Genomic DNA, 16,613 nt, shown 5'->3' with positions numbered 1-16,613 from the left:
CCTACTATTCTTGCAAATTTCTCTTTTTGTTTGCTTCTTCATCTTTTATTACATTTCCACCCTTTTTAATGAGCGGTGTGCGGTGGAAATTTATACATTTTCCTGCCGAGCATAAAAAGAATAAGCGGCATTGCCTTGAACTTTTGTTTGAACAATCTTTTGCTCAACTTTCATGCGTGCTTCTGAGAGCCAAAACGAAAATAATGCAAAGCAAAGGTTTTCGCAGGTGAAAAGGCCAAATGAATTGCCTTAAAAGCTTAGCCAGGCGCTAAGTATAAATAACCTGAAGTTATATTTATGTTTATCCCATAGTATCTTTTTATTCTATTAAATGGGCTAAAGTCAAAGGGTAGTTGGTTCCATGAATTAATTACTTCAAGGAGAGGGTGTTAGTACGATCTAATAAGATTGAGAGAATGATTTAAGCTTTGTAGAATAACATTTACTTTAGAATAATTGTAAAAGCAGGGTTAAGCTCATTTAGCTTACGCTTTTTTTCCCGGAAACACAAAAAGTTCTTCTGAAAAACTGTAGTCCTTACTTTGTCGGCCCAAAAGGAGCAGCTTGAATTCCCGAGGCAAACTATCGCCTGACCCTGTTTCTGTTTGTTGCTGTGCAATAATTAGACAATTAAGCGCATAATTAATTTAAAAGTAACCCGAGAAGCCCGTGGGCGGTCAGTCCTCGTTGGAGCTGAGTCACCCCAACTCGGTTTTGAGGACGGTGGTCCTTTTTTTGGCCTTGGCCCCACGGGCAGGCTCAACAAACATGCCACTGTGTTTGAAGAGCCAGGAAGCTGTGGGCTCTGCTCTAAGCGGGAGAAATGGAGAATTTAGCTGGCAGAAAGAGAAAGAGGAGCCGGGCAAAATTAAACAAGCGTAGCACAACAAGGAATCGCTCGACCAGGCAAAATTACTGGCCAGGAGGTTCGAGTGGAAAATCCATGAGAAATGCTGATGACGGTCTTCAGCATGAAGTATGACAACAAAGGAAAAAGGGAATGCCATTAAGCGTTAATGCCCTCTGCACTTGGCAATTACCCTGCACAACTATTTCAGTTTGCCAAAATCCAAATATAAAACAAAAATAAGGCGGGATACACGGGCGTTAAGTAAGTAACTAAATAAGTCTGTAGAAATAGTTAGACGCAAAATCAATAATTCATACCATCCCAAGTTGTGCCGCAAAGTAGCCAATCCACCCACTGCTGCCCATTAGCAGTCCAATCAACCCAAATATGCTGGAGCTGTGGGCGTGGCAGATGGGGCTGCGAGGACTGGCGGCTACTGTTTTGCCTTTGGGGTCCTTTGGCTATTTTTGGGCATTTTCAGGCGCAGAAAACCACATCGCTCCATTGTTTGCGTACAAATCCGCACAAAAACGTAACGTAACGAAATGAAATGAAATGAAACGAAACGTAGCGATTTTTCCTGGGCGCCCACACGCGTTCGTTCAACATTTCGGCTGCCGCGATGATTCAAGGCCACATCCTCGTCATCATCATCATCAGTAGCAGCATCATCAGCATCATCGTCATTATTATTATTTTTGTATCCACCCACCCGAGGGCGGCAATGAAAGTTTTCCTTCTCCGCTTGCCCCACCCATCGCCATGTGTCAAATGCATGTGCCGCAAACTTGTTTCTTCTATCTGGCGCCGATTTGGTTTGCTTTTTTGTTTGTCTCTGGCACTTTGGTAATTTTCCATTACATAAAACACTCGTTGCATATGTTGAGGCGCATTTGCGTCAGAAGCTGGAAAACGTGGCTGTTGGAAAATGTCATAATCAATTTGGGTGCTGAGATGGAGGTGGAGGATGGCGGCGCGGAAAAGCCAGCATTGAATTTAAATTTTCAACAGATTTTTACATAATTGGTTACGACAAGTTTGAGTTTGGTTTTTGGCATTTAGCTACATGGCCGCGGTCTCTGAATAAATACGGGAACAATTTAGAAAGGTTAACACAAATTTGATTTGTGCACAAGTGTTTCAACCTATAAAGTGTAAATTAATCAAATATAAACCTGTAGTAAAATTAACACCTAATAATAAAATATCAAAGATTAAAACACTAATTTTCTTCTATTTGTTCTTCTCATTTTAGGTAAGCCATTAACAACAACATGAGGGATACGTAATTTAAGCACACAAAACGGGATAAGTATTAATTAAATGCTGAGAGTTTTTATTTGTCCCATCAATTGGGTCAAAATCTTTTGCCAGCAACTGAGGCACAAGTTCATGTCAAACATTTTCACTTCTAGCCAAAACAATTACGCAGAAAATTATAAAATTATGACACTGGCTGTGGATAAAGCCTCCTCCTAACTTTCGTAAAAGTACGAAAATATTTCATTAAATGTCTTTGGCAATTTGGCGCTGTGTTGTCGCTTTTCATGCCATTCCGCCCCAAAAGTCTGCGCCAAGCAGCAGTTTCTTGGGCATTAAAGTGAAATATGGCCAAGAACTGAATGGCAACATGGAAGAAAAGCGGCAATCGAGCTAACGACATTGACAATGACTCTATTGTTTTGCTTTTGCCTTGAAAACATTTTTAATGTGTTCACATTTTTCGTAGTATACTTAACTGCGAAACTCGGAGGCGAAAAATTATGGTGGATTATGGGTTGGATTTCGAGTGAAGTATGCAATCAAAATGGATTTTAATTGATTTTAGCTTCGTTCGGCTGTGAAAGTCATTGACTGCACATACTGGCACTAGACTTTGCCCAACCCTTGGAAAATTCTAAATTGCATAAATTTATTCTTCTATCTCCCTCTCTCTCTCTCTGTCTCTCTCACTCGCTCGCTCTTCGGGTGGAAAATGCCACGCCTACCACCTGTCTTTGCCGCCTGCAGGCCATTTGTAAAATTGATTACGCGCATAAATTGAAGCAGACGACGACGATGAAATGGGCGGGAAATTGGGAGAAAGGGTGGCGGTAAGGTGGGCAGGAAGTGGGTGGAGAGAGAGAGAGACAGGAGATGACAGCGGAAAAGCGGAGATTGGGTTTTACTAGCTTTTCCACAAACACATACATATATGCATACACCCACAACTAGCTAAGCTAGTTTTAAAGTGAATGTTTTGAAGCCATTCCTGACAGCATGTGAATATTCGTTATTTTGTTTATATAATCAAATTCAATTAGGCCTAATTGTTTTCGCCTGTATGAGTGTGCATTTTTCCTCTATTCTCTTCCTGTTTGTGGCCCATTTTTGCCCAGCTCCCTGGGGTGAATAAACCCCAAAGTTATTAGTCAATTAACAAAAGCGAATATGTTGCAATTAATGTTGCGTAGTCACAGAGAAACTGCGCGAAAAAGAGACAGCTAGATAGATGGCGGTGTGAAAGAGAAAAGAGGGCTGGGGTTGGGCGTTAGAATTCCCAACTGGTATCGGCATACATGGCCATAATTATAACAGTGCGAAATGGCTGAAACATGCGAATTAGTTGACGTCGGCGGCGTCGGGGGAAAACCTGGTCTGAACATGACGCATATGCAATGTATGTATGCATATGCTACAGGCGAAACAACAAGTGATACATGCAAAACTGAATTAAAGTGTTCTAAATTATTTTGTAAAGAATTTTTTTCTGTGAAATTGACATTTTACGAAGAATAGGACCATTATTTAAGTGATAATCTGTGGTAAAAGTGAATAGCTAATATATTTAATTAATGGGAGATTTAGTTGACAAAGGTTGCCCGACATTTGCATCACCTGCACACTGTGCACACCCCCATGAGTTTTCACTTTATCCAAGGTATCCTCTGCCGGTGGCTGACCAAAATAATGGACACTGGGAAATGCTTACATCAGCAGAAGGACAACAACTGGATGGATCAGCACATCACAGGACAAACAAATAGTGGCAGGGCGACAGGGACGGGCAGCTGGCGGTGCTGGGGAGTGACAGAGACAATCAAAGCGCCGTCAGGACAACAGCACAAATTAGTAATTTACACGCAGGCCAAATGCGAAATGCCACCCCGTCGACTGCCACATGTGGCATATATAATGGGCCCATAATTATGGCAAAACTGCAATTAGTAATTGAGGACGACGAACAGCGATATGCGAGCGGGCGAATTGCGATGCACTTTCAAGTCGACTTTAAACGTGAATATATATATGACTAGAAATAACGTTAATTTGTGAATTTGTTTAAGTGTTTTTTTATTATATATTTCAATACCCAACGAATTTAAGATATTGCTTTTAAAAAGGTGCCACTTTGGCCTGCCTTCAAACAAAATGGCTTTTAAAAACGTTTGAATCGAGTGAAAATAATCGAGAGGAAAGGGATCCAGAATGCCGAGGGTTCAATGAACGGCTGGATCTGGCTGGTAGATGGGAAAAGGGCAGTCAGACGAGGAACACGACGACGGAAGTTAAAGGCCCAAAGGCAACAAATGCTCACTTGGATGGATCAGCTTTTAAGGAGCTGGCTGAGAAGGGGGTGTGGCTGAGGCAAGAATGTTTGATGATGAGTGCACAAGGTGATGAGTTATTCAAAAAGCATGTGCAAAGTGTCAGAAGAAATCAAAAATGAAATTATGCAAGCAGATGAGGGCGACGGCTGCTGATGCTGGCCTCTCAAAATCCGAAAAAAAAGGAAGGGTCCAAAACATCGTTTTGTGTAATACAAAAAGTATGTATAGAATACGGGGAATGCAAAAAAAACAACAAAAAATGGAGAAGGAATGAAATAATAATGTAAAGTTGAGGCAGATGTGACCCGCAGGCGAGGTCCGAACCCGAAAAGTCATTGAAAAGTTATTTTTCGGCTTAAGCTGCTAAGGCATCCGGCAGAATGTGCATGGAGCTGGATAATCGAATGGGAAATACCCTACACCTTAAAGCAAATAGGCATTTCATTTAATAAGATATGGAAATACCCATACCAAAGTTGCAAATCCACAATAAACAGCATACCCCGAAGAAAACGTGAGTTTTCCAACTGGCCCGGAGTCAATCATAAGGTTATTTGAATTCCATTGCGGCGTGGAATAAAAACAAGGAACGAAAAGATGGCAAAAATAAAATAGAATGTGACATAACTTTCGGAACATCGAAATGGCAATTTGAAGTTTTCCACCCTTGGGGGCTTTCGACTACTCCCCAACTTTTTAGTCCAGTGCTTAACCCCTATTGTCCACAATCCATAAACCCTTTTTTTGATTCGATTCCGAGCACTTGAACACGAAACGGCCAACACACACACACCTGAAAACAAAGCGAGACAATTGAAGATGGGTTCTATTCTACCCAGTTTGCTGGTTCCGATCAATCAGATGGGGGAAACTATAACAAATTTTCAAGTTGAGTGGAGCCACGGAGCCATGGAGACCAGCACAAATTGAAGGACAGACCACGGGGTCAGAGATGATAAATTATTGATCTCTTTGTTGTCTCGGGTAATTATCATTTAGTTCTGGCACTTTTTGTTTCGCTTCGAATATACACGAGTATATATGGCCATTGCTTGAGACTCATTTCCTTCAACTGGTTCTCCCTTTTTCTTCTCTTTATTTTCTTAGAGGGACACGCACATGATAAATGATTTCCCATTAACTGACATTGAAAAGGGGGGAAAAGAAATGAAACAACGTCAGAAATTGCAGCAATGAAAATGGGAAAACAAGGGTTGGGGGGAGGGTAAAATGTTGTGGGTGGGGCCAATCAAATGCGAAGGTCAGAGGGGGATGGACACACACATACCGCGCTTCTTCGCACTAAAGAAGTGCCTGCATTTTGTCATCCATCATCATCATTATCGTGCGCTCTCTTTCCGCCAAACTCTTGCCGTCTCTGTCTGCCGCCTTTTATCATTCCGCATCATTCGGCTCATTTGTCCATGTATGTGGTCTTATCGGGTTCACTCTCTGTGGTTCCACTGTGCTCGCTGTAAACAATTTTTGATTTCAACCCAATTCAACGCAAACAAAGTGAATACTTGATTTTGAGATCCCTGCGCGCCGGCGACTTTGATAGATGACCATAAAATGTTAATGGCTGCGACTCTTTCCCACTGGGAAAGATAGTTTTTGGGGCCAAGTAGTTTTTGGATGAGAGATGAAGTTTTGAGATTTTCGAGAAATTAGTTTAATAGGGGCATGCTCAGGCTTTCTTGGTTGTGAGTTCATAAGGTTCATGCAAGCAAAACCATTTAATATCATTTCATTTGTCTGCATTTTCTCATTTGCTGTTTTGTATTTTTGCATAATCGTTTCGTTTCTCATTATCATTAACACTGCTGACATTGTGCCTAGACGATTTTATTCGTTTTCGCAACTCAGACATGCAAATCGCTTTTCTGCCTCCAAGCAAAGCGCCCTAATGTATGCTACGCTCAAATTGGATGCTGACTCATCCAGTAAGAAGCGAAAACACAGACAAACACACACAGACAGTGGCACACAAACCAATTCAATCTACAGCAATTTGCCATAATTTTGAACGCTTAAATGTCGTCGGCCAAACGAACTAACAGGGCTAAAAGATTTACGGCCCCAACTTATCACGCAGCACAACCAAAAAGAACTTTCAGTAACCGGAGAAGTGAAAGATGCTGCGCAAAAACCATAACAAAAATATTTTCCACCACGTACGGGCAAGGCTGAAAGTTGGGGGAAAAGCAGACAATTTCGCAAAATATTAGCACACACGAAAAATATATATTTCCCCAACTATTGAACTTAGTAGTCATAGTATGGTAAAAGGGATTAAGCAGTGTGAGTTTAGCCTGAGAACAAAACCTGTCTGGGAGCGTTTTCTGGCTGTGTATGAGGCTCCAGCAAGGAGTCGTGCTAGACAGAGGACAAGGACTTGGCCCAGACAGAGCAGGACGTATGGCAGGACAGCCAACACCCAACTGCCAACAGGCAAGAGCCAACAGCCTGGGCAATGGCATCATAAAAGTTCTCCAAAAGCCGGCCCGTCGCCGCTGTGTCGTCGGTTAGTATTTGAAAACACATCCAACACCCCCTAACTGGATTCATTCTCCTTAATTTCTGCAGCACACCAAGCGAAACCCAATCCACGTGTCTGTTGTTTGACCTTTTTTTCGCAAGCGTTCGTATTGCTAATTTTGTGGCCATGGCTGTGTGCGTGCTTATCAATTGCGAGACAATATGCATTTGCCTACTTCTAGGCGCCATTTTGTAGGCTCGCATAGAAGAGCCATTTTTGTGGGTGGATGGGAGGCGTCGGCTGGACTGAAAAACAAAAGAAGCAAAAGAATAACGCTGGCATTGTCAAGGCAAAAAGTTGAACGAACTTTTTAAACTCCATCGAATGTTTGTTTGCTTTCGCCGGGTCTGTCTGATTTTCACTGTGCTTTGTCTGGCCCCAAAGGATAAAATGACATTCACATTAAGGGAGGGGGAGGTGTCAAGGAATTCTCCATTGAGGTCTGCTTATAATGCGACACTTGAAGTTGAAGTTGAGCGGTGCACAAGAAGCGGGAGATTAACTTTGTCGGCGTTGAAAACACGAGAATTTTCATAACAGCAAGCTGAAATATAGCGGACAGATTGAATGAGAGACTTGTATTATTTTACTGTATTATATTCATCATACTAAATATATTTTCCGTTTTCCAGGGCCGTCACAGATCCGCGGGATGGACGACGCGTGGCCTTGAAGAAGCTGCCAAATGTGTTCCAATCGCTGGTCTCATCGAAGCGCGTTTTCCGCGAGCTGAAAATGCTGTGCTTCTTCAAGCATGAGAATGTAAGTGGAAATGCATTTCCTTTTTATCCTTATCGAGAACTTTTACGCCTTCGCTGATGACATAAAAATTTAATTAAAACATTTACATGCCACTTTGATTATGGCCATTGTAGTGGGTCTTTAACTGCGCTCGATATTTTATCCCTTAAATCTTTGTGCGTGCCAGTTCGGCCGCCTTTGGTGCGTAAATTTATTAACAATTATATTTTCCACTTTAGTCCCGGACTCTTTTTCATTATATATACGTACATACAACTGCCAGGGGTGGATTTTTTTTTTCGTTTTTGATTGTAAGCTTGTGAAAATTATATCCCTTTTGCGGAAACTTTTAACATTTCCATTTTTACGGCCTCCATTTAATGTCCGTTGTTCTCTGCTCAAGTGGAATTATTGTGCGCTGAAATTATTGTCATTAATTAAATGTTTGATGTGGGCATGTAAATTCATTGAATTCAAACACTTCACTTCTTAAATGGTTGAGCTTCGTTTCAGCTTGGATTGCTAGTGATTCTGTGACTACAATGAATCACAGGGCTGGAAAAATGGGCATTATGTATTGAAATATAGCAAAAAAAAGGCGATGCCAACTTAATAGGAGATCAAATAAAGTGCAACTGCTTAAAGAAAACAATTTGTTCTGCATAAAACTGTTTGAAAAGATTTATGATCGATACGTCAGCACTGAATAAATGCAGCAAATTTGTTCGCAAACCGAAAAAAATTCTGTGAATGGTACAACATTTTGTGGCAGTTTGAAGCAGCCAGAGGCGATGGCAATAAATGCATAAATGCATGTTGCAATTTGGGCAGCCAACTATCAGCATATACCACAAAAAAAGCGGCCAACTGTTGAGGGCCAAATGTTGTATGCGATTCTATGGGACATTTTCTATAAATATATTCTCTCTGGATTGTCGGCGCATATAATTTATTTACATATTCATTGCAATTGCGCTGCACGTGCCGCTGGCTTTTGAAAGATTTTCATGGATTTTGTCTCATGTTTCTTGTTTCATCAAGAACCTTTTGTTGTGCTCCATATTTGGTGTATCTGGCATTTGCATTTAAAGTTAAAAGTCAACGAAACTTGCATGCTGCCATTACAATATAATGAAACTGTCGCATGCGATTTGCTGCACTCCTAAATGTCACGGTCTCTCCCCTCTAATAGTTACGATATATTTGCTAAATCATTTCCAGATTGGTTCAACTTCATTAGACATCAAATAGGCCGTGGGCTGTCTGGGCTGGGAATCTAATGCCGAAAGAGATGGACAGCATATATTATATGTTGCATCTGCCATCTCTGTTTATCGCTCATCATCATCATCATTTCCATCAGCCTACATGATTTCCTTTTGTGATTTTCCACTTTTTGTTACTCGCGCTTCGCTGCGTGTGAATTTCCTTATGCAATAATGAAGAGGTATAGGAAAAGTGGGCGTTTTGGAGCAGACAGCTACATAGACTCCCAATCTCGATTCCATATGTTGGCAACCAGAGAACAAAAGCAGCGTTTGCTGTAACACCTTGCCCAATATGCAAATTTTCTATTAATATGCATAAATGGCTATAGGTGGGTGTATGAATCGCGGTTGGGGGAATAAAAGAAGCGCAGTTGAGGCGCGACTTTGTTGTCAACGCTTGAGGTATATGACACTGTTGCACTGAGAGAAATAATATTATTGCTTGGTTAATTACCCAGAGGTGCTCCAATATTATAGCCACTATCAAAGCATCGCAGGGATATGATTTCGTAATTGATAATATTTTAATAAAACAGCAAATAGCAAACATTGATGTACAAACAAAACACATACAGTAAAGCCAGAGTAAAGAAGAGATTTTTTTTTTTTTTAGAAAATACAGTTTGTGTACTTTTTTTCGAATGCTTTTATATCTGTCTGTGTTTCCTGTTTCATTTCCTACATGACAGACATCATTCAGGGAATGGCAAACAAGTGCAATCAACTCCAAACGGTTGGCAGAAAGAGAGGGTTCGAGAAACCAGAAAGAGTCAAACGCATTGGAGCCCCAGACAAGTTGTTGACAACGTGAGCGGGGTGGGGGTTGGGGGGATCGGAAAAACACTGGGCTTGGCACGTGGCTACCTTGCATTTTATTGCAAATTGGGTGCTCCACTCCATACAGTTTTCATATGGCCTGAGCGGCTCAACTATTTATAACTCAATCAATGAAAGACCTCCGTTCGAATGTTGTGAGTTCGATGTTGAGGTATTCATTTCCAAATTGATTTTTCGGCATATTATTTTGGGGTCAGCATTGATTGAATGATAGAGAAGGAGCTAACCAATTTACGTTGACGTATTTAAATGAAAAATTTACCTTAAGTTGTACTAAAGCTTACCTACTTAATTACTTCTACAAAAATGAAATTTTCTTTAGTTGCTAGCAACTCCCTGACCCTTTAAAGCCATCAAAATCTTGAATCTTTTTGCGATTTCAATGGCTTTTCACATCCACAAATGACTGCTCTCATGCTTTATGCATTGCATTTTTGTAAATCGCAGCAAAATGTTTTCGCCCCATTATCGGTTGCCCATTTCAATTGCAAACCCAAAAAAAAATATATAAATAAAATTCCAATAAAACGATTTGCCGTTGGCTGAATTCGTTTTGTTGTATTTTTTTCTTATTGCAACGTACGTGGCGCACATTTCAAAAGCATTTCTCACTTGCAACTCGGGCAGGAGTTTTTTCCCCGATTTTTTTCAGCATTTCTACGCAGCCTCCAAGCCGACTGTCAACTTCCCCCGACTTCCCCTTACCAAAATCCCTCTCTATGCGGCATTCTCACTCCATTTCCTGGCCAAAATGATTGAGTTTGACGCGCTGGCAGCATCAATTGCATGTAAATTTTGTTATTATTCGCATTGCTTGGCTCTTTGCAATTGAAATGCCACTTGCGGTAGACATTTCGCTGGAGGGCAATAAATATGTTGGTTTATACTCATCGAGTATACGAAAATATATACCATATTCCCCGCTAATTCCTAATTACAAAGATACTTATCTGACAGGAAATGTAGCAGCAAAAAAAGCGAGTTTCTTAAAAAGTTTCTTGTAAACTTTAACTGCCACAAGGTTTTTCTTCTCTTTTAATATAAATATATATAGCATATATCTGTGGCCCTTCGAGTGGTAAAAAGTCAATTTCGGTGGAGTTGGTCCCCCTCTCATTTAATTAGCCCACAAATATGTGTTGACAGCTGCTGCCTGACAATCTTTTAGCTAGAAATTTGTCCCTCAGCTTGGAATGAAAATACTTGTGAAGTCGATGCGGCGACACTTTTGCTTTTGTTTTCCCAGCCACATGGGGCTTGGGGGAAAATTCGCTGGAAGCTGAAAGCTGAAAGCTTCGAGTTCTGCAGCCCAAGAGGAAGTTGTTTCCAAGACCTGGCGCTCAGTGGGTTAAAGGGGTGAGGTGGTGTTGGTGTTTAGTAGTGTGGGTTTTGAGGTGGGTTGCCACAGCTGCTGGTTGCAAGTAGAACACAAGTTTCACTTGTATCTCTCCATCTTTAACTAACTAGAATTTCGCAGATATACACGGCAATAATTGTGAGCTTATTTTGTCATTTTCAAGACTATAATTATTTTGATAAACTTTAAATGGATTTAATGTATTTAATAAGTATGGAATCATATGCTGGCCGCTCAGCCACATTGCTGCAGTTCACAACTATTTCTCGCTGTGCAGCAATGTTAAACGCAACCCAGTTAGCTGTTGTTTGTGTTTTTTACTACTAAGTTGGTTAGCTTGCTAATTTCCCCTTCTGGTTTTCCGCCAACCACCAACCGCCCCTCGCATTTTCATGCACCACTTCAAGGACACTCGATGCTGCCTTCGGCGGTGCACAATGCATAAATTTGGTTTCTGATTGCAAGCCCAAGCCAAAATGTTAATTAGCTGCAAGCCGCACGCTGCACGTGAGACCCCAAAATGAAAAAATATTTAAAAAACGAGAAAAACAAAAAATGCAGCCCGAGTCGAGTAATAACAATAACAACCCAAATTACGCGCCTGCGCTCTGAAGTTCAGTGAAGTGCAGTAGTTGAAGTTGACCGAGGAAGAAACTACATAAAAACCACTCGGAAACACTTGAAATTCGGCATGTTTTTTACTCATTTTTTACTCTGATCAAGATCCAAGATATTTATGGAATGCAGAAGAGATTTTGGTCACGATGATACGGGAATATATCTATAGTTCATTTAGAATGCAGACTTGTGGGGATGTCATAATATATCTTATAATGATGTGATACGACATCTTATTATTCAATAAGGTTTGTAATAAGCTAAAAATCAGATGTGTTCAGCTTCTAATCCGAAATTTATAATTATTTGGAATAGTTAGTGTGTGCTTAAGACTAGTTTCCTTCAACTGCTCGCTTTTAAGAGACAATTGATTTAAGAAAGAGCACTTTTTCTAATCTATCCCATATATAGCACTCCGTATAGAGTGAGTGTATCTATTGGGTCGATTTCCTTCACCTCTCGCATTTAATGTTGCAAACCGCAAACGCAACAAATGCAGTCGCTAAATTACAGCAGTCGCGAAATATTACAGAATTTGCAGGCAGTTCAAGTGGCCGGGGAAATAAAAATAAGACAAAAGCTGCCAAGGAGCAGACCCTAAATAAAACGAGGGGGAATTTCGCGTTGCTCCTGTGGAGTGCAAAAAATAAAAATAAAAAACAACTTTGCCACTTAAGACGGCGACGGAGATTCAGACTTCAAGACGGCAGCGCGGCTTAGCTGGCCAGCTAACAAAAAAAAAAAAAAAACAATATATATAAAAAATACAACAAAATAAAAACCAGTAACCAAAGTTGTCGGCACTTTTTGTTGTTGCGCTCAAAATTGTTGAACTGCTTTGGCTTTGCCAACTGCCGACGAAAAAATGTCTTGTGGAAAGCAGGGGGTTAAATGTGCAACATTGTGGCGGGCAGCTTTTTTGCTGTACGCATTTTGCGGCCCAGCAACTGGAGTTGTATAAATATTGTAAATTGATTTTAAATGGGCGGTGGAGTGGGTTTCGCCTCCTGTTAGATTTTTCGATGCGATTGCCTGCCTGCCCTGCACTGCAAGTTCCTTCATCATCTCTTCACCGCAAGCGAAAATAAATCAGCGCTTGTCTGTCTGTGGCTTGTCTTTTTGCACATAGATATATATTTTATTTTTCTTTTTTTTGTTCTCCTGTCCATCAGTCGACCGTCGACTTGGCCTCCTCCCCCATATGAAAACGACCCTCAGACAAACTGTGGCGTGTTTTGTATCTCCTTCGTCAGCGGTAGTTGTGTATAAAATCATCAAGGGTTCAACAATTTCCTTGGTGATTTTGTGCTGGCTCGCTTTTTTACTCTTTTACTTGCGGCATTTAATGCCCCGGCAGCCGGGACACTTAACATGCAACTTGATTTTTATTGCAACTCCATAATTTATGACCAACCCCACGTAATCCCCACGAAATGAGGTGTAAATTGTTGACTGGATTGCCTAGGGATTTGAATTTTGACCGCCAGTTCAATGACTTTGTTATATTCTCAGACATATTTATTTACTGAATGCGAGCGTGTTTACTTAATGTTTTATTGTTTTATTATTTTGCAGGTTCTTTCAGCTCTGGACATTCTACAGCCACCGCATTTGGATTTCTTTCAAGAAATGTATCCTTTTTACAATTTTAAAAACGTGAAAACCTCCACGAAAAGTTATTCTTTTCAACTCTGAAGTGTGAAAATCGCACTATTGTGAAATGTTGTGGTTTTCAAGGAGCCATAATAATTTAATTATTTATTTCTTCTGGCTTAACATCTTCCCCAGTTTAGCATTTAAAAATTGAGCTTTCTTTTTAATAATTTAATGCGTCAATTAATAACTGTGCAAACATTTAAGGCTTATCAACAAATCAAATTGGGTATACAATGTTGATGTCTAATCTTAAAGAAGTCTTCTTATTGTCACCATTTAGTTTTTACCCTTTTATGAACTCAGAACTTTTGGTCAACGATGAACTTTCAAAAAAATATTCAAACTATAAACCAACAGCAAATATTTTATTAATCTTTCGCCCATAGAAACTATAAAAATTCGATTTTGCAAAATAAGTTGCTGCTTTTCGGGCGTCGCAGCCGAAACTTTTGGGCTAAAAGCAAATGTAACTAATTGAAAAAGTTTTAAGCAAAAACAAACAAGGCAAAACAAAAAAAAAATGCTATAGTCGAGTTCACCGACTATCAGATACCAGATACTCGTTACTCAGCTAGTAAAAGTAAAAACGAGTAATTTCAACATTTTCTGGAATATCGGTAGAAATTGTCTAAAAAAATTCAACAACAATTTTCAAACGGATTGTGAGCGGTAGAGTGGGCGTCGTAAAACGATTTTCGGCAAATCGATGGAAATTTAGAAAACTAACAAAAAAGTGAAAAAATATCAAAACATTTTTCAAAAATACCACTTCTAAATCCGATTAAGATTAGTTGAGTTATGGACTTTAGAAATTCAGCCTTGGGACATCTTTGAATTTCTTTAACATCATAACAGAAAAATTACAAAAAAAATTACAAAAAAAAAAAATTCAAAATATAAATGCAGATTTTTAGAGAATTACTCCAGAAACATTTAGAGGTATTTAGAGTGCAAATCTATAGAAATTTACAAGATATATAAAAAAATGAATGTATAGTATACCCTTATACTCTACGAGTAACGGGTAAAAAAAAGAAAAATATGTGTTGAAGGGAGTTTCAAAACTTTTGTTTGCTCCTTTCGCTTGTCGCCATAAAATTGGTTTCCACCTTAACTCCCCTTCTGAATCGACCAATAGCTATGTGATAACGGAGCTGCTGCAATCGGATCTGCACAAGATAATCGTGTCGCCGCAGCACCTGTCCGCCGACCACATCAAGGTGTTCCTCTACCAGATCCTGCGCGGCCTCAAGTATCTGCACTCGGCACGCATCCTGCATCGCGACATCAAGCCGGGCAATCTGCTGGTCAACTCGAATTGTGTGCTCAAGATCTGTGACTTCGGATTGGCCCGCGTCGAGGAGCCGGATCAGGCCAAGCACATGACCCAGGAGGTGGTCACCCAGTACTATCGCGCACCGGAGATTCTGATGGGCGCACGCCACTACTCGTCGGCGGTGGATGTGTGGTCGGTGGGCTGCATCTTCGGCGAGCTCTTGGGCCGTCGCATCCTCTTCCAGGCACAGAACCCCGTGCAGCAGCTGGAGCTGATCACCGAGCTGCTGGGCACGCCCACCATGGAGGACATGCGGCACGCCTGCGAGGGCGCCCGCACTCACATGTTGCGCCGGGCGCCCAAGCCGCCCTCATTCTCGGTGCTCTACACACTCAGCTCACATGCCACGCACGAGGCGGTGCACCTGCTCTGCCAGATGCTCGTCTTCGATCCGGTATATATGGCATTCATTGTATAATCCATGGCAGAACAGCTGAACTAATTTTCCCCCATTTCTGCGCAGGACAAGCGCATCTCCGTGACAGATGCCCTGGCGCATCCGTATCTGGATGAGGGACGTCTGCGTTACCACTCGTGCATGTGCAAGTGCTGCTTCACTACCTCAGCCGGAATGCGTCAGTACACGGCTGATTTTGAGCCCTCCGCCGGCCAGCCCTTCGATGATCTGTGGGAGCGCAAGCTGACATCCGTGCAGCAGGTCAAAGGTGAGTCGGAATCATATTTATACCATGCATATGTCTACAACAATCATGTGTCTTAAAAACTTGCAGAGGAGATGCACAAGTTCATTGCCGAGCAGCTGCAAACGGGTCGTGTGCCGCTGTGCATCAATCCACAGAGTGCTGCCTTCAAGAGTTTCGCCAGGTGAGTGAGCAGTTCCTAGCCACAGTCACCACAATGAGTTTTCCCTCCTCCACCGACTACCCTTTAAACTTTTCCCACCTCTGCACGCAGTCGTCCTGTCCTTCCCCCAAAAAACAAACATTTTACGAATTTAACACCTTTAGTCAAAATTGTAAACCCTTTTTCTTCACTCACTCTTTTGTTTACTTTTGATTTTGATATTTATTTATTGTTTAAATTAATTGACCATGGCTTCCGTGTAATGCTCTCTATCTCTCTCTGTCTCTCTCTCCCTCTGTCTCTCTCTTAACCTATTCCGCTAATTGTCGTACCTGTCCCCACACCCAAAACTATCTCTATATAACTTCTACCTTGCCAACCGAACTACCGAACTACGATTATAATTTGTAACCTTATTTTTAAATGATCTTTTTCGTTTGTTCTTTTATTTTTGTTGTTCAACATGGATATTAATCTTGAAATTTCTATTAAATCGAATCGTTATATTTGCGTTGTTAAGCCAATGAGAATGAGAAAATCTACTACTACTACCACTACCACTACTACCACTACAACTTGCACTGCTGCTCCTGCCGCTGCTCCAATCCGCCGCCGCCTACTGTTGCGCTGTCCTCACGAACCGATCCAGATCCACATCCAGATCGAGATACTAGGCGCGCGATCTCCTCTCACTAGAACGAATCGATATAGACACGCAGAAGTCACAAGATACTATCCGCAATCTCTGCCGAGTGATTGACGAATGAAAATGCTAATGATAATGAAAACGAAATCGAAATCGAAAATGAAACTGAAAACGTAACCGAATACGAATACGAAAGCACAGCCAAGATAAAGATACAATAATACAGATACAGAAAATGAGGCCTCGGGGCGGCAACTGTCTCTCTACTCCTTCTTAGGTCTGTTGATAAAGCGAAAAACTTACTAAATATTTATTATTTAGTTTATCACCTTTTTTGTTCATATTCCTTTTTAATCTACTTTCCTACCTAT

The 16,613-nt window shown here is 41.0% G+C and overlaps 1 protein-coding gene across 7 annotated transcripts in view; it reads left to right on the top strand.

The window, feature by feature from the left end:
- The window catches only part of LOC6544158 (serine/threonine-protein kinase NLK), a 67,134-nt gene that overhangs the window by 46,395 nt on the left and 4,126 nt on the right, over nucleotides 1–16,613 (top strand). For 6 of the 7 annotated variants that reach the window (XM_001971348.3, XM_026977624.1, XM_026977628.1 and 3 more), the window contains exons 3-7: nucleotides 7,612–7,741; nucleotides 13,376–13,431; nucleotides 14,595–15,186; nucleotides 15,256–15,457; nucleotides 15,524–15,617. In XM_001971348.3, the coding sequence (XP_001971384.3) occupies nucleotides 7,612–7,741; nucleotides 13,376–13,431; nucleotides 14,595–15,186; nucleotides 15,256–15,457; nucleotides 15,524–15,617 (1,074 nt within the window). Of the gene's footprint in view, nucleotides 1–7,611; nucleotides 7,742–13,375; nucleotides 13,432–14,594; nucleotides 15,187–15,255; nucleotides 15,458–15,523; nucleotides 15,618–16,116; nucleotides 16,165–16,613 lie in introns of those variants that run through there. The other variant, XM_026977629.1, reaches the window with a different exon arrangement.

Source organism: Drosophila erecta, unplaced genomic scaffold (genome assembly GCF_003286155.1).
Source record: "Drosophila erecta strain 14021-0224.00,06,07 unplaced genomic scaffold, DereRS2 tig00000021-arrow-pilon, whole genome shotgun sequence".
Lineage (NCBI taxonomy): Eukaryota > Metazoa > Arthropoda > Insecta > Diptera > Drosophilidae > Drosophila > Drosophila erecta.
The sequence above is the reverse complement of the archived record's forward strand: the minus strand, read 5'-3'. Positions and strand labels throughout refer to the sequence as shown.